General features: G+C 58.2%; 4 protein-coding genes across 4 annotated transcripts; all 4 read right to left on the bottom strand.

Annotated features, from left to right (window-relative positions):
• Window positions 1–78: 78 nt before the first annotated feature.
• B0H64DRAFT_460490 (cytochrome P450) lies at window positions 79–2,008 on the bottom strand (the record flags this gene model as incomplete). Its single annotated transcript, XM_062807469.1, has 3 exons — window positions 79–1,169; window positions 1,237–1,686; window positions 1,788–2,008. The coding sequence occupies 3 exons, from the start codon at window positions 2,006–2,008 to the stop codon at window positions 281–283; spliced, it is 1,560 nt and encodes a 519-aa protein (XP_062659293.1). The 3' UTR covers window positions 79–280.
• Window positions 2,009–2,602: 594 nt separating this feature from the next.
• Window positions 2,603–5,230, bottom strand: B0H64DRAFT_321582 (increased rDNA silencing protein 4; the record flags this gene model as incomplete). Its single annotated transcript, XM_062800523.1, has 2 exons — window positions 2,603–4,718; window positions 4,794–5,230. The coding sequence occupies 2 exons, from the start codon at window positions 5,228–5,230 to the stop codon at window positions 2,603–2,605; spliced, it is 2,553 nt and encodes an 850-aa protein (XP_062659292.1).
• A 500-nt stretch (window positions 5,231–5,730) lies between these two features.
• Window positions 5,731–7,303, bottom strand: B0H64DRAFT_396296 (uncharacterized protein). The gene is made up of 3 exons (XM_062803816.1): window positions 7,159–7,303; window positions 6,883–7,087; window positions 5,731–6,800 (listed from the first exon to the last, which is right to left on the bottom strand). Exons 2-3 carry the CDS (start codon window positions 7,066–7,068, stop codon window positions 5,952–5,954), a joined length of 1,035 nt encoding a protein of 344 aa, XP_062659291.1. The 5' UTR covers window positions 7,069–7,087; window positions 7,159–7,303; the 3' UTR covers window positions 5,731–5,951.
• A 2,008-nt stretch (window positions 7,304–9,311) lies between these two features.
• On the bottom strand, window positions 9,312–11,936 carry B0H64DRAFT_154431 (microtubule associated protein-domain-containing protein). The gene is made up of 3 exons (XM_062798490.1): window positions 11,734–11,936; window positions 11,397–11,667; window positions 9,312–11,338 (listed from the first exon to the last, which is right to left on the bottom strand). Exons 1-3 carry the CDS (start codon window positions 11,842–11,844, stop codon window positions 9,486–9,488), a joined length of 2,235 nt encoding a protein of 744 aa, XP_062659290.1. The 5' UTR covers window positions 11,845–11,936; the 3' UTR covers window positions 9,312–9,485.
• Between the last annotated feature and the right edge of the window lie 1,949 nt (window positions 11,937–13,885).

Genomic DNA, 13,885 nt, shown 5'->3' with positions numbered 1-13,885 from the left:
TTGTGGGCGGCAGGGGACGGCAGTCAAGAATGTGGGGCCCCACGTTGGCTGCAGCTTCGAAGCTAGGTTCCTTCGCATGAGTTTTACGATTTTCTACGAGACAAAATCTAACTTCAATTCGGTTTGGATCAACGGTTGTGGCGCCATCAAAAAATGATATTTTGTTAGAAAAGGTAGCTAGATACGGCAAAGTTCAAATATTTCTATACAATGAAATCCATCGCTTGGCTTTTTGTCAAGCTCCTAGAACAACCGAACTTAAATCAAGCATGAACCAGTCTCAAACGATAAATTCCAACTCGACATTCTCCCAACCTTCTCTTCGACTAAACTTCACTCGCGGGGGATTGTTGGGTTTCCAATCCGGATGGGCCATGGCGCACCCAGCATAACCCGCCTTGGCCGGTGGCACTGAGACGCCCTCAACATCGAACATCAGAGCGATGGCGCCGACCATGCCCATGATCTCGGCCACGGCAAACCGCCGACCAGGACAGAGGTGTTTACCCCCGCCAAAGGGTATATACGCCCCGCGCCGCTTCTTTTCTTCCTCGGCTGGCGTGTCGATGAACCTCTCGGGATTGAAAGCCTTCGCGTCCGGCCCCCAGATGTCCTCGCTCAGATGCGGCACTCCGTGGAACCATTGGGCATTGGATCCCTTCTTCAGGAGATACTCTCGTCCATCCACATCCCGCAACACCGTATCCTCCAGCACTTGCCGATACCCGCAGAGCTTGTTGTACATCCGCTGTACCTCCTGGACCACAGCACTGATGAAAACCTTCTTCCCGAGCGTCTCCATATCAACGCTGGCTTTGTCTCCGTCCAGGCTAGTGGCCTCCGCCGTCTCCTGACGCACCCGCTCCGCAAAGTCAGGGCGCGCAAACACATTGACAAAGACCCAAGCAAGCGAGGGGATGGTGTTGGTGAGTGCCGTCCACGGGATATCGGTTTCGCCCGAGGCCAGGTCGGTGGGGCGAACTCCCATCTGGCGCTTGGCCGCGGCACGGTTCCTCACAAAGGCGGACACATCCGGTGCCTGGTCGTGCCCGTCCCGATAATACTCGTACAACGCCGCCTGTATGCGGTCCCGACCAGCGACCGCTTTCGGCGCCAGTAACCGCGGAGCAAGACCGAGCGTCAGAACCGTGATCTTCCTGTCGAACTCCCTAACAACCCGTCAGCTCACAAGCACACCCCCCCCCCCCACCACGCCCACGGGCACGGGCAACCCACCAAATATCACCAAGCCTCCCCAGCGTGATCGGATTCCTCCCCCCATACAACGCCCGCACAACGGCCCTGGAAATCCCCTCCCTCAACCAGTCCCCCACATGCGGAATAACAATCTCACACCCCCCACCCCCACCACCACCGCCCCCCACACCCAGCCTATTCAACCCCCGCGCGATATCCTCCAACGCCGCGCCCACCATCAGCCGCAGGGGATCCCCCGACATGGACGGGTAGAAGGGCTTCTTGGCCGAGCGGATGTAGGCCGGGTCGCGGAGGCGCTGCATGTCGGCGTCGCTGGCGCCGAGCGCGTTCTGCGAGAAGAGCACGATGAAGGGGTCGAAGGACAGGGTCGGGTTGCGCAGGGCGGCGGAGATGAGGGAGGGGGAGTTGAGGACGTAGAGTTTGTTGGTCAGGACGGGGAGGGTGCAGATGGGGAGGTGGGTTGATTTGCTGTGTGAAGGGGGGGGGGGGGGGGGTTAGTGTGTTTCTTCTGCATTAAGAGGGGGGGATGAACGTGTAGAGGTGAGCTATGGGGGTGTGGTTATGCGTACTAGAGTCTGTCATAGTAGCTCCCGCCGTCGGAGACGATAGACAAGCTGTGGCCGATGAACGGGATCTTGGGCCGTAGTAGTGGCGGCTCGCGCGGGTCGAGGGTTGGATAGAGTACGCCCTTGAGTAAGGCAAGTATCAGGAGAAGCACCACCAAGCCCAGGATCAAAATTGTAGGTGGTATATCAACCGGAGTCGAAAGGTGCAGATGAGGCACCGCCATTATGGTTCAATTCTTCGCGATGCAGCCGAAATGTAGCGGGACGCAAAATTTAGAGCGCAGCTGCCAGGAATAGAAGCCAGAGGCAGGCAACCGAGGGTATATCCCACGAAAAGCTTTCCATCTTTGTTTGCTCACGGCGATCCGGCAGATGAGTGAGGCGTCGGATCGGTAGCGGGTGGCTTGCACTGAGCTGCCGTCACGGGATGGCAAGCAAGGGGGTAACACGGGAGGGATGCCATCATTGTTTGCTTCGAACAATACTAACCGAATCGACGACAATGTCAAGACCTGGCAAGGCAAGGTCCTTCCCCTGAAAAAGGAAACCACCCTCATCTATATGAATTACCAGTACTAGTCTAGGGGGTATCAGTAGGTACGCTAGGAAAGAAGAAGCTCGAGTTAAAGACAAAGAGAATCGGCCCGTCCCCCCTACGGCGCCATAGGACGGACCCCTTCCGCACTCAGTTTAGTGGACCCTTGCGTAATAGCATGATCTTTCCCATTCCCACCGGTGAAAGGACATGCGCGAAGCAGAAGCCACTCAGATACGGGATGCCGCCATACACGCCCATCCCCCCTCGCTCGGTCCCGGACCTACCACCCACGCCTCCCCTTTTTCCCACCCCCACCCCCAGCACCAGCACCCGCAGGAAGCGGCACCACAACCCCATGGTGCCCACCAGCCGCACTATCCCACACACTCTGGCTCACGCGAGCAGGGATCTTGCGGCCGCGCAGGCGCTGGTCGATGAGCCACAGCCCGACGACGAACTCGTCGCGGCCCAGGGCGCCGCGCGCGCCGCGGTCGACCAGGTCCCACACCTCGGCCAGCTCGTCGGCGGGCAGCCGGCTGCGGCTCCAGATGTCGCGCGCCACCACGTTGACGACCAGGTCCGCCTCGGCGCCGTGCCCGGCCCGGCTGGCTTCGACTCGGTCGCGGGTCTGGTTGTGCGTTTCTTCTTCTGTTGTTCCGGTTGCGCCGGGTCCCGGGGGGAGGAGGCTGTTGTTGTTCTGGTATTGTGCGGCCCACCCGGGTCGGAGAAACAGGCCCTTGTTACTCGCCCACACGGCTTCGTAGCGTCTGCGCTCGCGCACAGTGATCTCGTCGCGCCAGCGCCGGCGCGAGCCCTCGTGGTGCGCGTGCTTGCGGTTGCTGCCCCCGAGGACCTTGCTGCGCCGGCGTTGGTGGTGCTGTCGGCGCGCGTCTTCGTCGTCGGAGAGCGAGGTGTGCGGGCTCCGCAGGGTTTGGAGCATGCCCGTCCTTTGTTTCTGTTGATGGTTCGGGTGGTTTGGGGATTTGCTTCCGCCTGTGAGTTGCGAGCGGATGCTGTCCGCAGTGTGGTGGGGTTGTAGCGGGCTCCGACCCGATCGGCGGGGTGCCGGGAGAGGAGGGGGCTGGGAGGGCGTGGTTGGGGTGAGGCGGGCGGCAGCGAGATTGCTTGCCATCATGGCGTTGGTGAGGGAACTGAGGGTGAGGTTGGGCGTTGAGGGTTGTGTCGCCGGGTGTCGCGGTGGGTTAGGCGTTGAGATCGATCGGGACGAGGGGCTTCGTGCTGGCAAGGCAGGTCGATGCGGGGTGTTGTCCGCCTCCCTAGTTGGTGATACGGCCCCTGACGGCACAGAAGACGCTGAGACAAACGTGTCGTTGGATGAAGTCGAACCCTGTGATACTTGTCGCGGCTTTGGAGTCCGGCTTTGACCAAGAAATAGGTCGACTTGGTCTTCGTCTGGCTCGACGGGTGTAACTTGAACAATCGGCTCCACCATCTTGGTTACGGACGATGTCTTGACCGAAGGGGTAGGCGGTTTCAGGCGTGGTGTCTTGATTGCCTTCTTTGGCTGTGAGGAAATGTGGTTTGAGGGAGTTCGCGCAGGAACGGGCGGCGGGGGTGTTGGGGAACCACGATGTGCAGGTTTCGGTTTCTTGGCCGGTTTGTGCTCGCTGTTCTGACTCCTAGCACGGCGCTGGGGTGGCTTTTCTTCGGAGCGGCCCCTCCCATCGCTGCGATCGCCTCTCCCCGTATCACCAGACCGATTCATTCCTTGAGAAGACTCGCGTGCCTCATCAGACGGCCCCGGCCCAGCAGGATTTGTAGCTAACTCTGGCTTCGGTTTCGGCTTGGGTGTGGGTTTCGGTTTCGCCCTCTGCGGCTCTTGTGGTGTCCTCTCCGCCGATACCTGTTCGTCCCTGTCGAGATTCTTCGTCCTGACCGATGGCGCCCTCTTCTTAACAGGGTCCACGTCGTCCTCACCCCTCTTGCCCTCAAACAGCGACACCAGTGACGTGGTCGGCGGGATAGAAGCCGTGTCCAGAACCTCCGCTTCCTGTCTCATCCCCCCTACCACTCCCAACCCCACCGTGCCCGCTGCGACACTCGCCGCGCCCACACTCTGCCCCCGTTTCCGAGTGACCTTCCCACCGTTCAAATCCAACTGTGGAATCGGGCCCCTAGCCGGCGAAACCGACCGACTCGCAGCCAGCGTAGCGGCAATCATCGAGGGCGAAGTCGATGACGCCCGCTTGCCACTGCTATCGGCGCCCGACCTCCCACCCGGAGGAGGAAGCAGCGTGCTCCCACCACCACCACCACTCGCATGCAGATCCAGCATCCTCTGCACAACCAGCCCACCCTGCCCATGACCCCCCTCCAACCCAGTCCCCGTCCCCGTTTCCGTTGCCGTAGTAGAACCGACCTCCTTCATCCCACCACTCACACCGCCGGCAGCGGCGCCGCCCGTCGCATGCCGACTCACATTGCCCGGCAGCTCCCCAGCCGACTTCGACCGCGACGCCGCAGCAGCAGAATGTCCCCTCGCCGCCTGTGTCGCAGCCAGCAGCGCGCCGTTACCCCCCCGCGGCGCCGGCCCAGATCCCACAACAGCACCACTATTCTGCTTCTGCTGTTGTTGCTTCTGCTGTTGATGCTGCTGCTGCTGGTGCTGCGGCTGCAACTGCGGCGATTGCTGTGACGGTCTGGCCGGGGACGGGCCACGCCCAACACCACCCCGCTGCTGCTGTTGCTGCTGCGCAGCCGCTACAGCGGCCTTCTTTTGCTTGTTGAACGCGAGGGTTGCGCCCTGCAGGGCGGCCGAGACGGCGGGGTTGGTGGCGGCGGCATGTCCTCCGGGAGGCGGCGCTGTGGAGAGTGTAGGGGTAGAGGGTACTATTGTATTACGGCTGTGGGGGTGCGTGGGTCGGGTCGGTGACGATGGAGGTTGCATAGGGGATTGGGCGTGTCGGGTCTGTCGGGGGATGATCTGAAAGGTACCTCGGTAGGTAGGTAGGGGTCGAGAGATGTTTGTTGAGGTCGGCCGGTTCGGGATTCGAATCGATGCACCCGGTGCTCGGTCGTTTGTTTGGGACTGGGATGTGATGCAATGCAATGCGACGCAATGCACGGCGGGAAGTGGGTGAGGACGCAAAGTGGTCCCTAGGGTGAATGGATTGCTTCTTTATCTTAGCATTATTATGTTCGGCTGGGAATCGAAGCCGGGAGAGGGAGGTTTCCAATAGAGATTTGAGGTTGAGAGTGGAATCAGCCCGAGCTTCGCGGTGAACAAGGTTGCCAGGGAGGTCCTGGCTGTGCCTGGAATGAGTCCACAAATACAGGGGTCCATTGAGCCAAACAACTCCATTGCCTTGTCTTCAGAGTGGGGCAAGCGAGGCTGGATTACAGGGGTTGGTAAGGCGACCTGCGCGAGCTGAGCACCTATGCTGGTCAGGCTGCTGTGTAAAGTCTGTCTAGGTGTACATACAAAGTTACATACATACATATGTAAATCGCTACGAGCAGAATTCAAAAACCACGACCTTCCATCCATGTCAATAAAGAAACAAAGAATATCAACCCCCCAACGCCATCCACAATTTGTGCATAGTACCTCTTCCTATCAAAAAGTAGGTACCTACCTTACCTACCTGATTTATTCTCTACATGTCTCGTCAGCAGAGCGCACCGTTGGCATCGACCGAGGAGCCAATCTGCAATACGCCACCATGCCGGTCCGCGAGCCAAGTCCCGAGATTGATGATATAGCGGGAGGCGTCGTTGTCCTCGCTACGCTTGTTGCCTCTGGACTCTCTCTTTCCATCCCTCGCGTGGCGGAGCGTGCATGGTAGGCATGCGAGCTCGGGAAAGTTGAGCACCGCCCTCGTTTCCACAGAAACAGCAAGGGCGATGTTCTTTTTCATGTGGGTGTCCAAAACGTTGGTCAGGTAGTAAGTGCCGACCTCATCTGGCTGCTTGTTTCTCCTTGCCGCTGCTGCTGTGGAAGCACGGGGGGTCTGAATCGTGTCTGGCCATCTCCCAACGACTTCGTCAAGAGTGTAGATCCTCGCGGTCGAAGGCGCCATTTCCGGGGGCTCAGCTCCATGGTGACAGCGGGCCGATGTGTGAGGCATCTTGATCGACGCGATTAACGCAGCGCTAGGGTCGACGGCGCGCCAGTGGTTCTTTGTCTTGACACGGAGCATGAGCCGGTAAAATCTGTCGTCCGCTTGCCACAGGATCACGTCGCTTTCCACCGCCGACTCGTCTTCGTCCAAGCGAAAGTCACGACCCACAATTGAGGCCGCCTTTTTGTGCCTGGAACAGAACAAAGCGGTATCCTCTGTCCGTTCGATTTCGATGATGGCAAAGTTCTCCTCGACGGCCCGAAACTGCGTCTCCTGGCGATCGCTCTTCGTCACCACTCCGAGTCGCCCCTTAGACGCAACCAAGCCGAAGCATCCTCGGACCACAATCTCCCGTGACAAGTCTAGCCAAGGTGCCGACGTTGCCAAGTTTCCAAACTGGATGGCCGCGAACGAGGTCGCGCCGTCAATATGGTCCGACGGCGGAGGGGGTGTCTCGAACGGACAGCCGAGGGTAAACACATGATGCTACCGTGAACCAGGTGTCCCATACAACCTTCTGTTCCGTTATCAGTTCCACGAGTAGTACGGCCATACCTTCGACAACTGGCCGGGTCTCAGAAACGGACGAAACATCGTTGACACCGAATCCATCGGCGATACCGTGAGCCAAGAGCAATAAGGCTTCTTCCACGGCGGTCCGCATCAGGCAGCCAGGTTGGAAAGTACGAGAAGTTGGCATGCTTCTACCATTGCACTCCGGGCACGAACAATCCGCTGACACTTTCCGCTCCAGATGGTGGAGAGCCGGGAAGAAATCGGAAAGGATATCAAACCGGCGCTCCATCGTCCATAAGGTCTCGTCGTTGGCAACCCCTAACAAACCGCGGGAGTACGAAGAGGTGCTAATGATACCTAAAGAAGCGGGCGGGTCGCCCCATCGCAGGCTAACCATGGCCGGGATCCTCTCGAGAACCAGAGCGACCGTCATGCCCCCTTCCTCCGCCGACCCCCTCGGTGCAGCACTGAAGCCCGGGGTAGAGCATTCTCGCCCGGTGGGGAACGACGTGCCGAACAACGGAACATTGAGCAGCCATCGCAGAATCGACTGCGCAGAGGTTTTTACAAGAGTCTGCAGCTCCTTTTTGTACATTGGGCTGGCGTTGGGGTATGGCCGGGGAACGTCGTACAGCTTCTGCCTGACCCCCGGCCGGGGGGGTAGGCCGCCGTAATCCGTGAAGGAAGCTCCCGAGAGGAACTCCTCAAAGCTGCCCGAGATGTCGTGGAGGATCTTGTACGACTCCATTCCGGCGGCCTCACAGCCGGGATCTTTGGAGCACACGGATGAGACGCGCACTTCCAGCTCCCGGTGACGGTTCCCGAGGTCGGCGCGGTAGACGATCTGCCCGCCCGCGTTGACAATGATGGTGCCATCGTAGTGCAAGAGGAGCCACAGGAGGACATCCCGCAAGAGGTGGTCGGTGCGGAGGACGGCCTTGGATCGGCAACGGGTCTGGATGGTGCTGATGACGAGGCCAAAGTCGCCGGGCTCCAGGTAATGACCCTTCGGACACAGGTCGAGCAGCTCCTGGGGCAGCGGGATGGTGTCGCAGCCGACGTTGACGACGTTGAACCACACGCTCGAGACAATCTTCGTCACAACGGCGTTCAGCCTCGAGTGCGTCGAATTGTACATGGATGAGTCGATGGCAGGAGCCGAGATTTCGTTTCCCTGCCCCTGGCCCTGCCCCTGAGCCCGGTGGACTCCCATGATGAGCCCCGTCACCTTCGCCGCCACGAGCCGGTCATCACCGTGATGCTGGAAAAGCCCGGCCACGGTCGACACGATCCAGTTCAGGTTTGGGTCGCCGGCCATGAGCCGACCCAGCGACCCCGACTGCTGCAGGAACAGGGGCCCGACGGGGAGGGCGTCGGTGCCCGAGACGACCTTGTCGAAGAAGTCGTGCCCGTTCCTGTTGGCAAACGCGAGGCCCTTGGCCTTTTCCATGCAGTCGAGGAGCTCATGCTGGTTCAGCCGCTCCCGGCCGAGCCACTGGCCGATTTCCCAGGCGCCCTTGAGGAGGAAGTTGGAGGTGGATGTTGCCGTCAGCAGCGACGTGGTCAAGTCCAGAGCTCGGGCGGCCAGGTCGAGTCTTCCGACCTGCAGATCCAATTCAGCCATGCTCACGACGAAGACTGAAAAGAATAGTAATATGTCTTTCCGGTTGGATTAGGCACTGAGAGAGAATAACGGACACGAAAAGAGGGAGAGGCTCAAGGATGCACATGGCAAACACGCCGAGGCGTCAACATCCCGACCCCGCCCCAGCCTTGCCCGGGTTGCCCGTTAGGCGGCCTTGAAGTTCATCGCATTGAGCGCAGTCTGTGGTTGGCTCGTTTGGCGCGCGCCTTCGATATAGGAGTACAGAGGAAGGGCACAAACGCGTTTATATGGGCAACATCACCAGTACATTTCACAAAGCTACTATGATAAGGTCCTAAATCGCTGTTTCAAATGTTATTGAAATATAAAACACAAATACAAAAGGATATCAAGTGTGGAGTGGTATCTACAGCGTGCCCAGGCGGTGCCCTCCAGGAGATGGAGGGCACACACCTCCCGGGCACTCGGCTTGATAGACAAGAAGCTAAATCACAACCCGGTATAGTAAAACGCCAACCATTGCAAATCTCCTCGACCCCAACCCCCAGCCCCAGCCCCAGCTCGCCGGCCCCCTCCCGCAGACATGCAAGAAGGAAGCCTCTCCGCCCCTAGTTCCCAGTCCAACCCAGATACATACATGTGTGCGCTAAGGAAACAAGTAGAAGCTGACCCCAAAGGAGGCTGTTTTATCGGCCCGCGCCAGCCAGACAAGAAAATGAAAACCGCGATTAGGAAAAAAGGGACCCGAGAGGGTTGTCGACAACGCCGAAGAAGAAGAGTCGAATCTCATATAAAACACAAAGGCCGCGAATCAACCAACGCCTCGCCGAGACCCCAACAAAAGAAGTGCGGGCTATATCAACGCATATGGCTGCTCAAAAAGCAAGACATGTCGTCGTTGCGCCGTAACTCATACCCATCATTTAGACATGTGCTGAACCGACAAGGGAGCGCCTTTGTCAGTAGCCGTCCTCGTCGGTCCACTCGCTTCCAGAAATGATCCGGTTGCCGTTGTCGTCCACGGTGACTTGTCCTGGCTGGGGGGGCGGGAGACCGCGATGCCGCTTCAGTTGACTCGGTGGCCGCGCCGCGCCAGCCCGCGCCGCGCGTAGCTTGGCAAAATAGTCGTCTGAGAGGTCCTCCTCTGGTTCCGAGATGTCGTCATACGTCTCCCAGTTCTCAGAGCCGGTGATGACAGTCGAGGTATTGGAGCTGCTACTCGAGTTATGAGAAATTTGCCGAACAGCAGGTGGCGCTTGGGGGTAGGAAGACTGCGTTGACCGCGAAGAGAAGTAATCCCGGGACGCTGGCCTGCTGTTGCTCTCCTGGTACGAATACCGGTCGTCATAGACATCCTCAGGCTCCACGTGCCGGACAATGCTAGCACTCAGACCGGCAGACCGATACTGGTTGACCGGCGTCTCCAGTTCTGGGGCCGGCAAAAGATCTCGCATCTTCGGCGGCGGCGCCCTAATTACCAGGTTGCCGTGGCGGGGACCACCAGGACCCGCTCTTGATTCAGGGCGTTCGGGTGAGTTGCCGCCATGTTTGAGGTTGGAGAGCGGCATGCGCGCGGGAAGCCGGGTTGGACTGCGACTACCGTTTGCTGGCATTCCTCGGAGGGTCCCCCCTTGTGATGGCTGCGCGGCCTTGGCCGTGTTCACAGCCGTCGGCGTTTTGGTGGTGCTTTTTGGCGCTCCTCTGACGCTACCAACGCTGCGTGCGCGGCTCAGACCGGCATTGGTGTTACTCGAAGGTGTTGGGGCTGGGCCGGGTGTTTTCGACCTTGGGCCTGGAGCTGCTCTCGGTTCCGCCTCTCCCAGTGAATCGAGATACGGTTCTCCATGCACCATGAATGGTCGGCCGTACTCGTCTTCCCACTGCTCCAACGCCTTGCGCAGCTCCACGGCGACTTTCGGAAGCTCCTTGGCGATCCGTTTCCTCATCTTCTCTTCCCGGAGCAGTTTGCCAGGATCCCGCCTTTCTCCCTTCTGGCCTCGCATCATCAGGCGCGAGGCATCCTGGCTCGACGAAGCTAGCTCATTTTGTTCCGTGACCAGGCTCTTGTGTCTGTTGACAAGAGCCAGCGTTGGGGCGCGCTGTTCTTGCAGCAGTTCGAGCCGGGAGATTTCCCGCTCATGGGCTTCGAGAAGGGCGTCGCTGTAGACGTCGGAGAAGGCTGGCGTGAACTCAAGCATCTCATCCTCGCAGAGATACAGCGCATCCCAAAGCTCCTGCAGCTTGAAACGGGCATCTTCGACAAATAGATGGAGGTTCTGTCGCTTGAGCTCGTTGAGCTTCGCTAGCTCGTCCTCGAACTCGTTGATTTGCCGAATACCACAACCACGGTTGCTGTTGAGGAACGCCTTACGTTCCCTTTCTTCAATACCCAGCTTTTCCCAGAGGGCTTCGACCGTGCACTTCAGGTCCTTTAGGCGCCTCTCGCGGTTCTTCTTCTCCTCCAGAAGCTTGTCCCTCTTGGAGCGCAGACGGGTGAGGTCATCTTCATGGAGGCCGAGCTGCTCGGGCGCATCGCGATAGTACTTGACAATGGCGCCGTCTGTCTGCGCCTGCGGGGTTCCCAGCTCCGCCCATAGCTGGATCATATTTTCGGCCAGTGCTTTCACTGTTGCCACGCGGCGAGTGTACTCCTCATACACGCGCGTAAACTCGGCATCCAGCTTATCCACATAGGCCGGTGACAAGTCGAAGCTGGGCGGGATGGACTGATTCGGCGCCGTAGGGGGCAGAGCCAATTCGACAAAGGTAGGCTCGAGATGGAGGGAGTAAGACTCGAGGGCCTGGACCAACTCTGGGAATTGTTAGTCTTGGCTGGTCGGGTTTATGACCTGGGAAGAGAAAACGCATACTCTTGACTTGCTCGTAACGCTCCCGGTGGAGGCGGCTGACTTGGATGTGCTTTTCCTTGAGCACTTGGAGACACCTCGTGAGAGGATAGGTAATCTTCAAGTTCCCGTCATCGCTGCCTTGGTAGTCGCGGCGCGACTTGCCGTCGTCGAGCGAGGCCTCCATTTGTCGAATCGTCGTGATCATTTTTTGTGCCTCTTCGACCATCCCCTTTTTCTCCTCCGTCACCTGCCGGACCTGGTTTTGCAAAGCATCGGAAAGGGCGGCGAATAGCTGGAATCAACGCCGTCAGTAATGAGGACTGAGCAGGAACCGGCCCGGCGACGGGACATCTCTTACCTCCTCCTCCCGAGCGTCGCGATCATGGCTGGGAACTCCAATCTCGTCGAACAAGCCATGCAGCTGGCCAACTATTGTATTGACCTGCTGGGCCAGATAGCTGGTATCCATGGTGTGCGGCACGGATCCGTCGAGGGGAACAAAATCTGGGTTAGGTAGGTTGGGCGCAAGTCAAATCAGGAGCACTAGCGCTCCACCGCTAATCCTTAGGCTAACCGTGCACTTGTGACTGTGTGTGATGTGATGTGATGTGTTGTCAATGGTGGGGTGTGTCGTGGACTGGAATGACGTGCAGCTATGTTCTGCAGCTAAAGTTTGTTGTTTTCAAACCCTTTTCCGCAAGGCGAAACTGGGGGGTGTCAGCACATTGCCGAGGCCGCAGCAAACAAAGCGTCGTCGGAAAAAAAAAAGACGAGTCGCATAGAAATCGAACGAGCGGTGCTCTGCGTTTGTGGCAGCTCGGCCCGTAGCAACAAAAAACGAAGGGAGGGTGGTAAAATGCCGAAGAAAATGTCAGAGTGCGGGATGCCGATGGTCTTTGTGTTTCGAGGACCAAGCCGTGGAAGTTGCACCAAATCCTGGTTCGCGCCTCCCTCGTTGTCTCCAGGGCAACGGCCGGTTCCTTGCAGCTGATCTGGGTGCTTCGCGGCGGGGTTTCAGGCGGGCCCACCAGATCTGCTCCGATCGCAACTTGACCCCGCATTCTGTGCCATTTTCCCTACCAGTTCCTTGAAGTCTGGACCCTCTGGAGTTCTTCGATTCTCTCGATTGGAGAAAGCGGTCGTTTCCAGAATCCCCCCCTAGCCTTACCCGTTGAATTAGCTGAATCAATCACCCGAGCCAGTGGAGTGACTCTCGAGGTTCAATCCCTGGACCCACACGTGGTGATGACGACAAACTCAGACATCTCTTCCTCGGCGCTCTCAGCCCTGCTCAGCCATTCGGCCCACCCTGCAATGCGACGCCAGGTTGGGAAGGCCAAATCCCATTCATTGACCGGAGACCGTCAGACGAAATCCGCCTCCTTCTCGTGGGAAGAGAACATGATTTGGCCATGGCGGCTGTTGATTGGCACGATATTTTCAGGTAATTCTGCGCGACCAATCCTTCGGGCCAGAAGCTATGCATAACTAGGTTCTGGGATTGTCAGAGCATCGAGCCGCCCAGTCGACAGACAACAACAACAACAAACACAGTCGACCATAGTTATTCATGGACCTAGGAAAATCTTGGGTAGTCCGGTCTACTGTGTAGCTGCGAACGGTTTGCTGTTGGCCATCTAGCAAACTCTAAATTCTACTTCAGACGAACGAAGAGATGTTGCAATCGAAGGCTTCCAGACTCAATGCATTGTTTAGGTGGCGGCGGGGCTGTACCGCTATCCTCGAAGTCTTGGATCCTGGGGGCTGGCTAAATGTTTTGACACAAGTTGTGCCGGCGTCGCCCAGAGCGACACCCTTTTTGGTTCGGCCCCCACGGCATCAACCACGCCGACATTAACAACAGCCTGGGGAAGAGGCAAGGGAGACTGGATGTTGTGTCAGTAAGTTTCTTTCAAGCTGAATTCAATCTCTGGGTGGCTTGTCCTTGCTAAATGCCACATAGTACTTCATCGGGTATGAACTTCCTTCGTTTCAGGTTCTCCTGGTCCCAATCGGCTCACTTACACCATCCTGAGGTGACCCACAACCAAACATCAACAGACGACAGCGCTTTACGAAGAGGTTACTTCCATTACACCAATCAGACTACATAATACATCTAGCTCACATGCCGAGACTTGCTTCCCCCCCAGATCTGCCTCTCTTCCTTTCATCTCCCCCGGCCATCGTCGTCGTATCCAACTCCTATGATCGACCAGATGCCGAACCCCGCAACAGGGATCTCAATGCCGTGCAGTCTGTGCGTCAACGATTTCCTCTCAAGGACCACGAGGTGGCCAAGGACGGCTGGCTCCGCGCTTGTTTGAGCTGCTTAACAGCCTTATAGGCAGAAGTATCGTCTTGAGAAGCCGTCTTTTGCACAACAGTCACCGGCCAACCACGACCTTCTCCGCCCCTCCCCAGGACAGCCCCCGTCCTTATGGCTCGAGCTCTCCAAGTTGTCATTGAAGACCAGTTTGCTGCTTATCGTCTTTCCGTACTATCGAAGA

The sequence above is a fragment of the Chaetomium fimeti genome (assembly GCF_033439085.1).
Source record: "Chaetomium fimeti strain CBS 168.71 chromosome Unknown B0H64scaffold_4, whole genome shotgun sequence".
NCBI classification, from domain to species: Eukaryota; Fungi; Ascomycota; class Sordariomycetes; order Sordariales; family Chaetomiaceae; genus Chaetomium; species Chaetomium fimeti.
Note: the sequence above shows the minus strand (reverse complement) of the source record. Positions and strands in the feature narration are given on the sequence as shown.

What these genes read in the sequence shown, in the direction of transcription:
- B0H64DRAFT_396296 (XM_062803816.1), bottom strand. Translation starts at nt 7,068, where the DNA reads ATGCGGACCGCCGTGGAAGAAGCCTTATTGCTCTTGGCTCACGGTATC. An exon ending in GGTTCACGGTAGCATCATGT is followed by an intron (nt 6,801 to 6,882) that starts GTTTACCCTCGG and finishes GCGGCCATCCAG; the next exon opens with TTTGGAAACTTGGCAACGTC.
- B0H64DRAFT_154431 (XM_062798490.1), bottom strand. Translation starts at nt 11,844, where the DNA reads ATGGATACCAGCTATCTGGCCCAGCAGGTCAATACAATAGTTGGCCAG. An exon ending in GCGACGCTCGGGAGGAGGAG is followed by an intron (nt 11,668 to 11,733) that starts GTAAGAGATGTC and finishes CGTTGATTCCAG; the next exon opens with CTATTCGCCGCCCTTTCCGA. An exon ending in GCGTTACGAGCAAGTCAAGA is followed by an intron (nt 11,339 to 11,396) that starts GTATGCGTTTTC and finishes AACAATTCCCAG; the next exon opens with AGTTGGTCCAGGCCCTCGAG.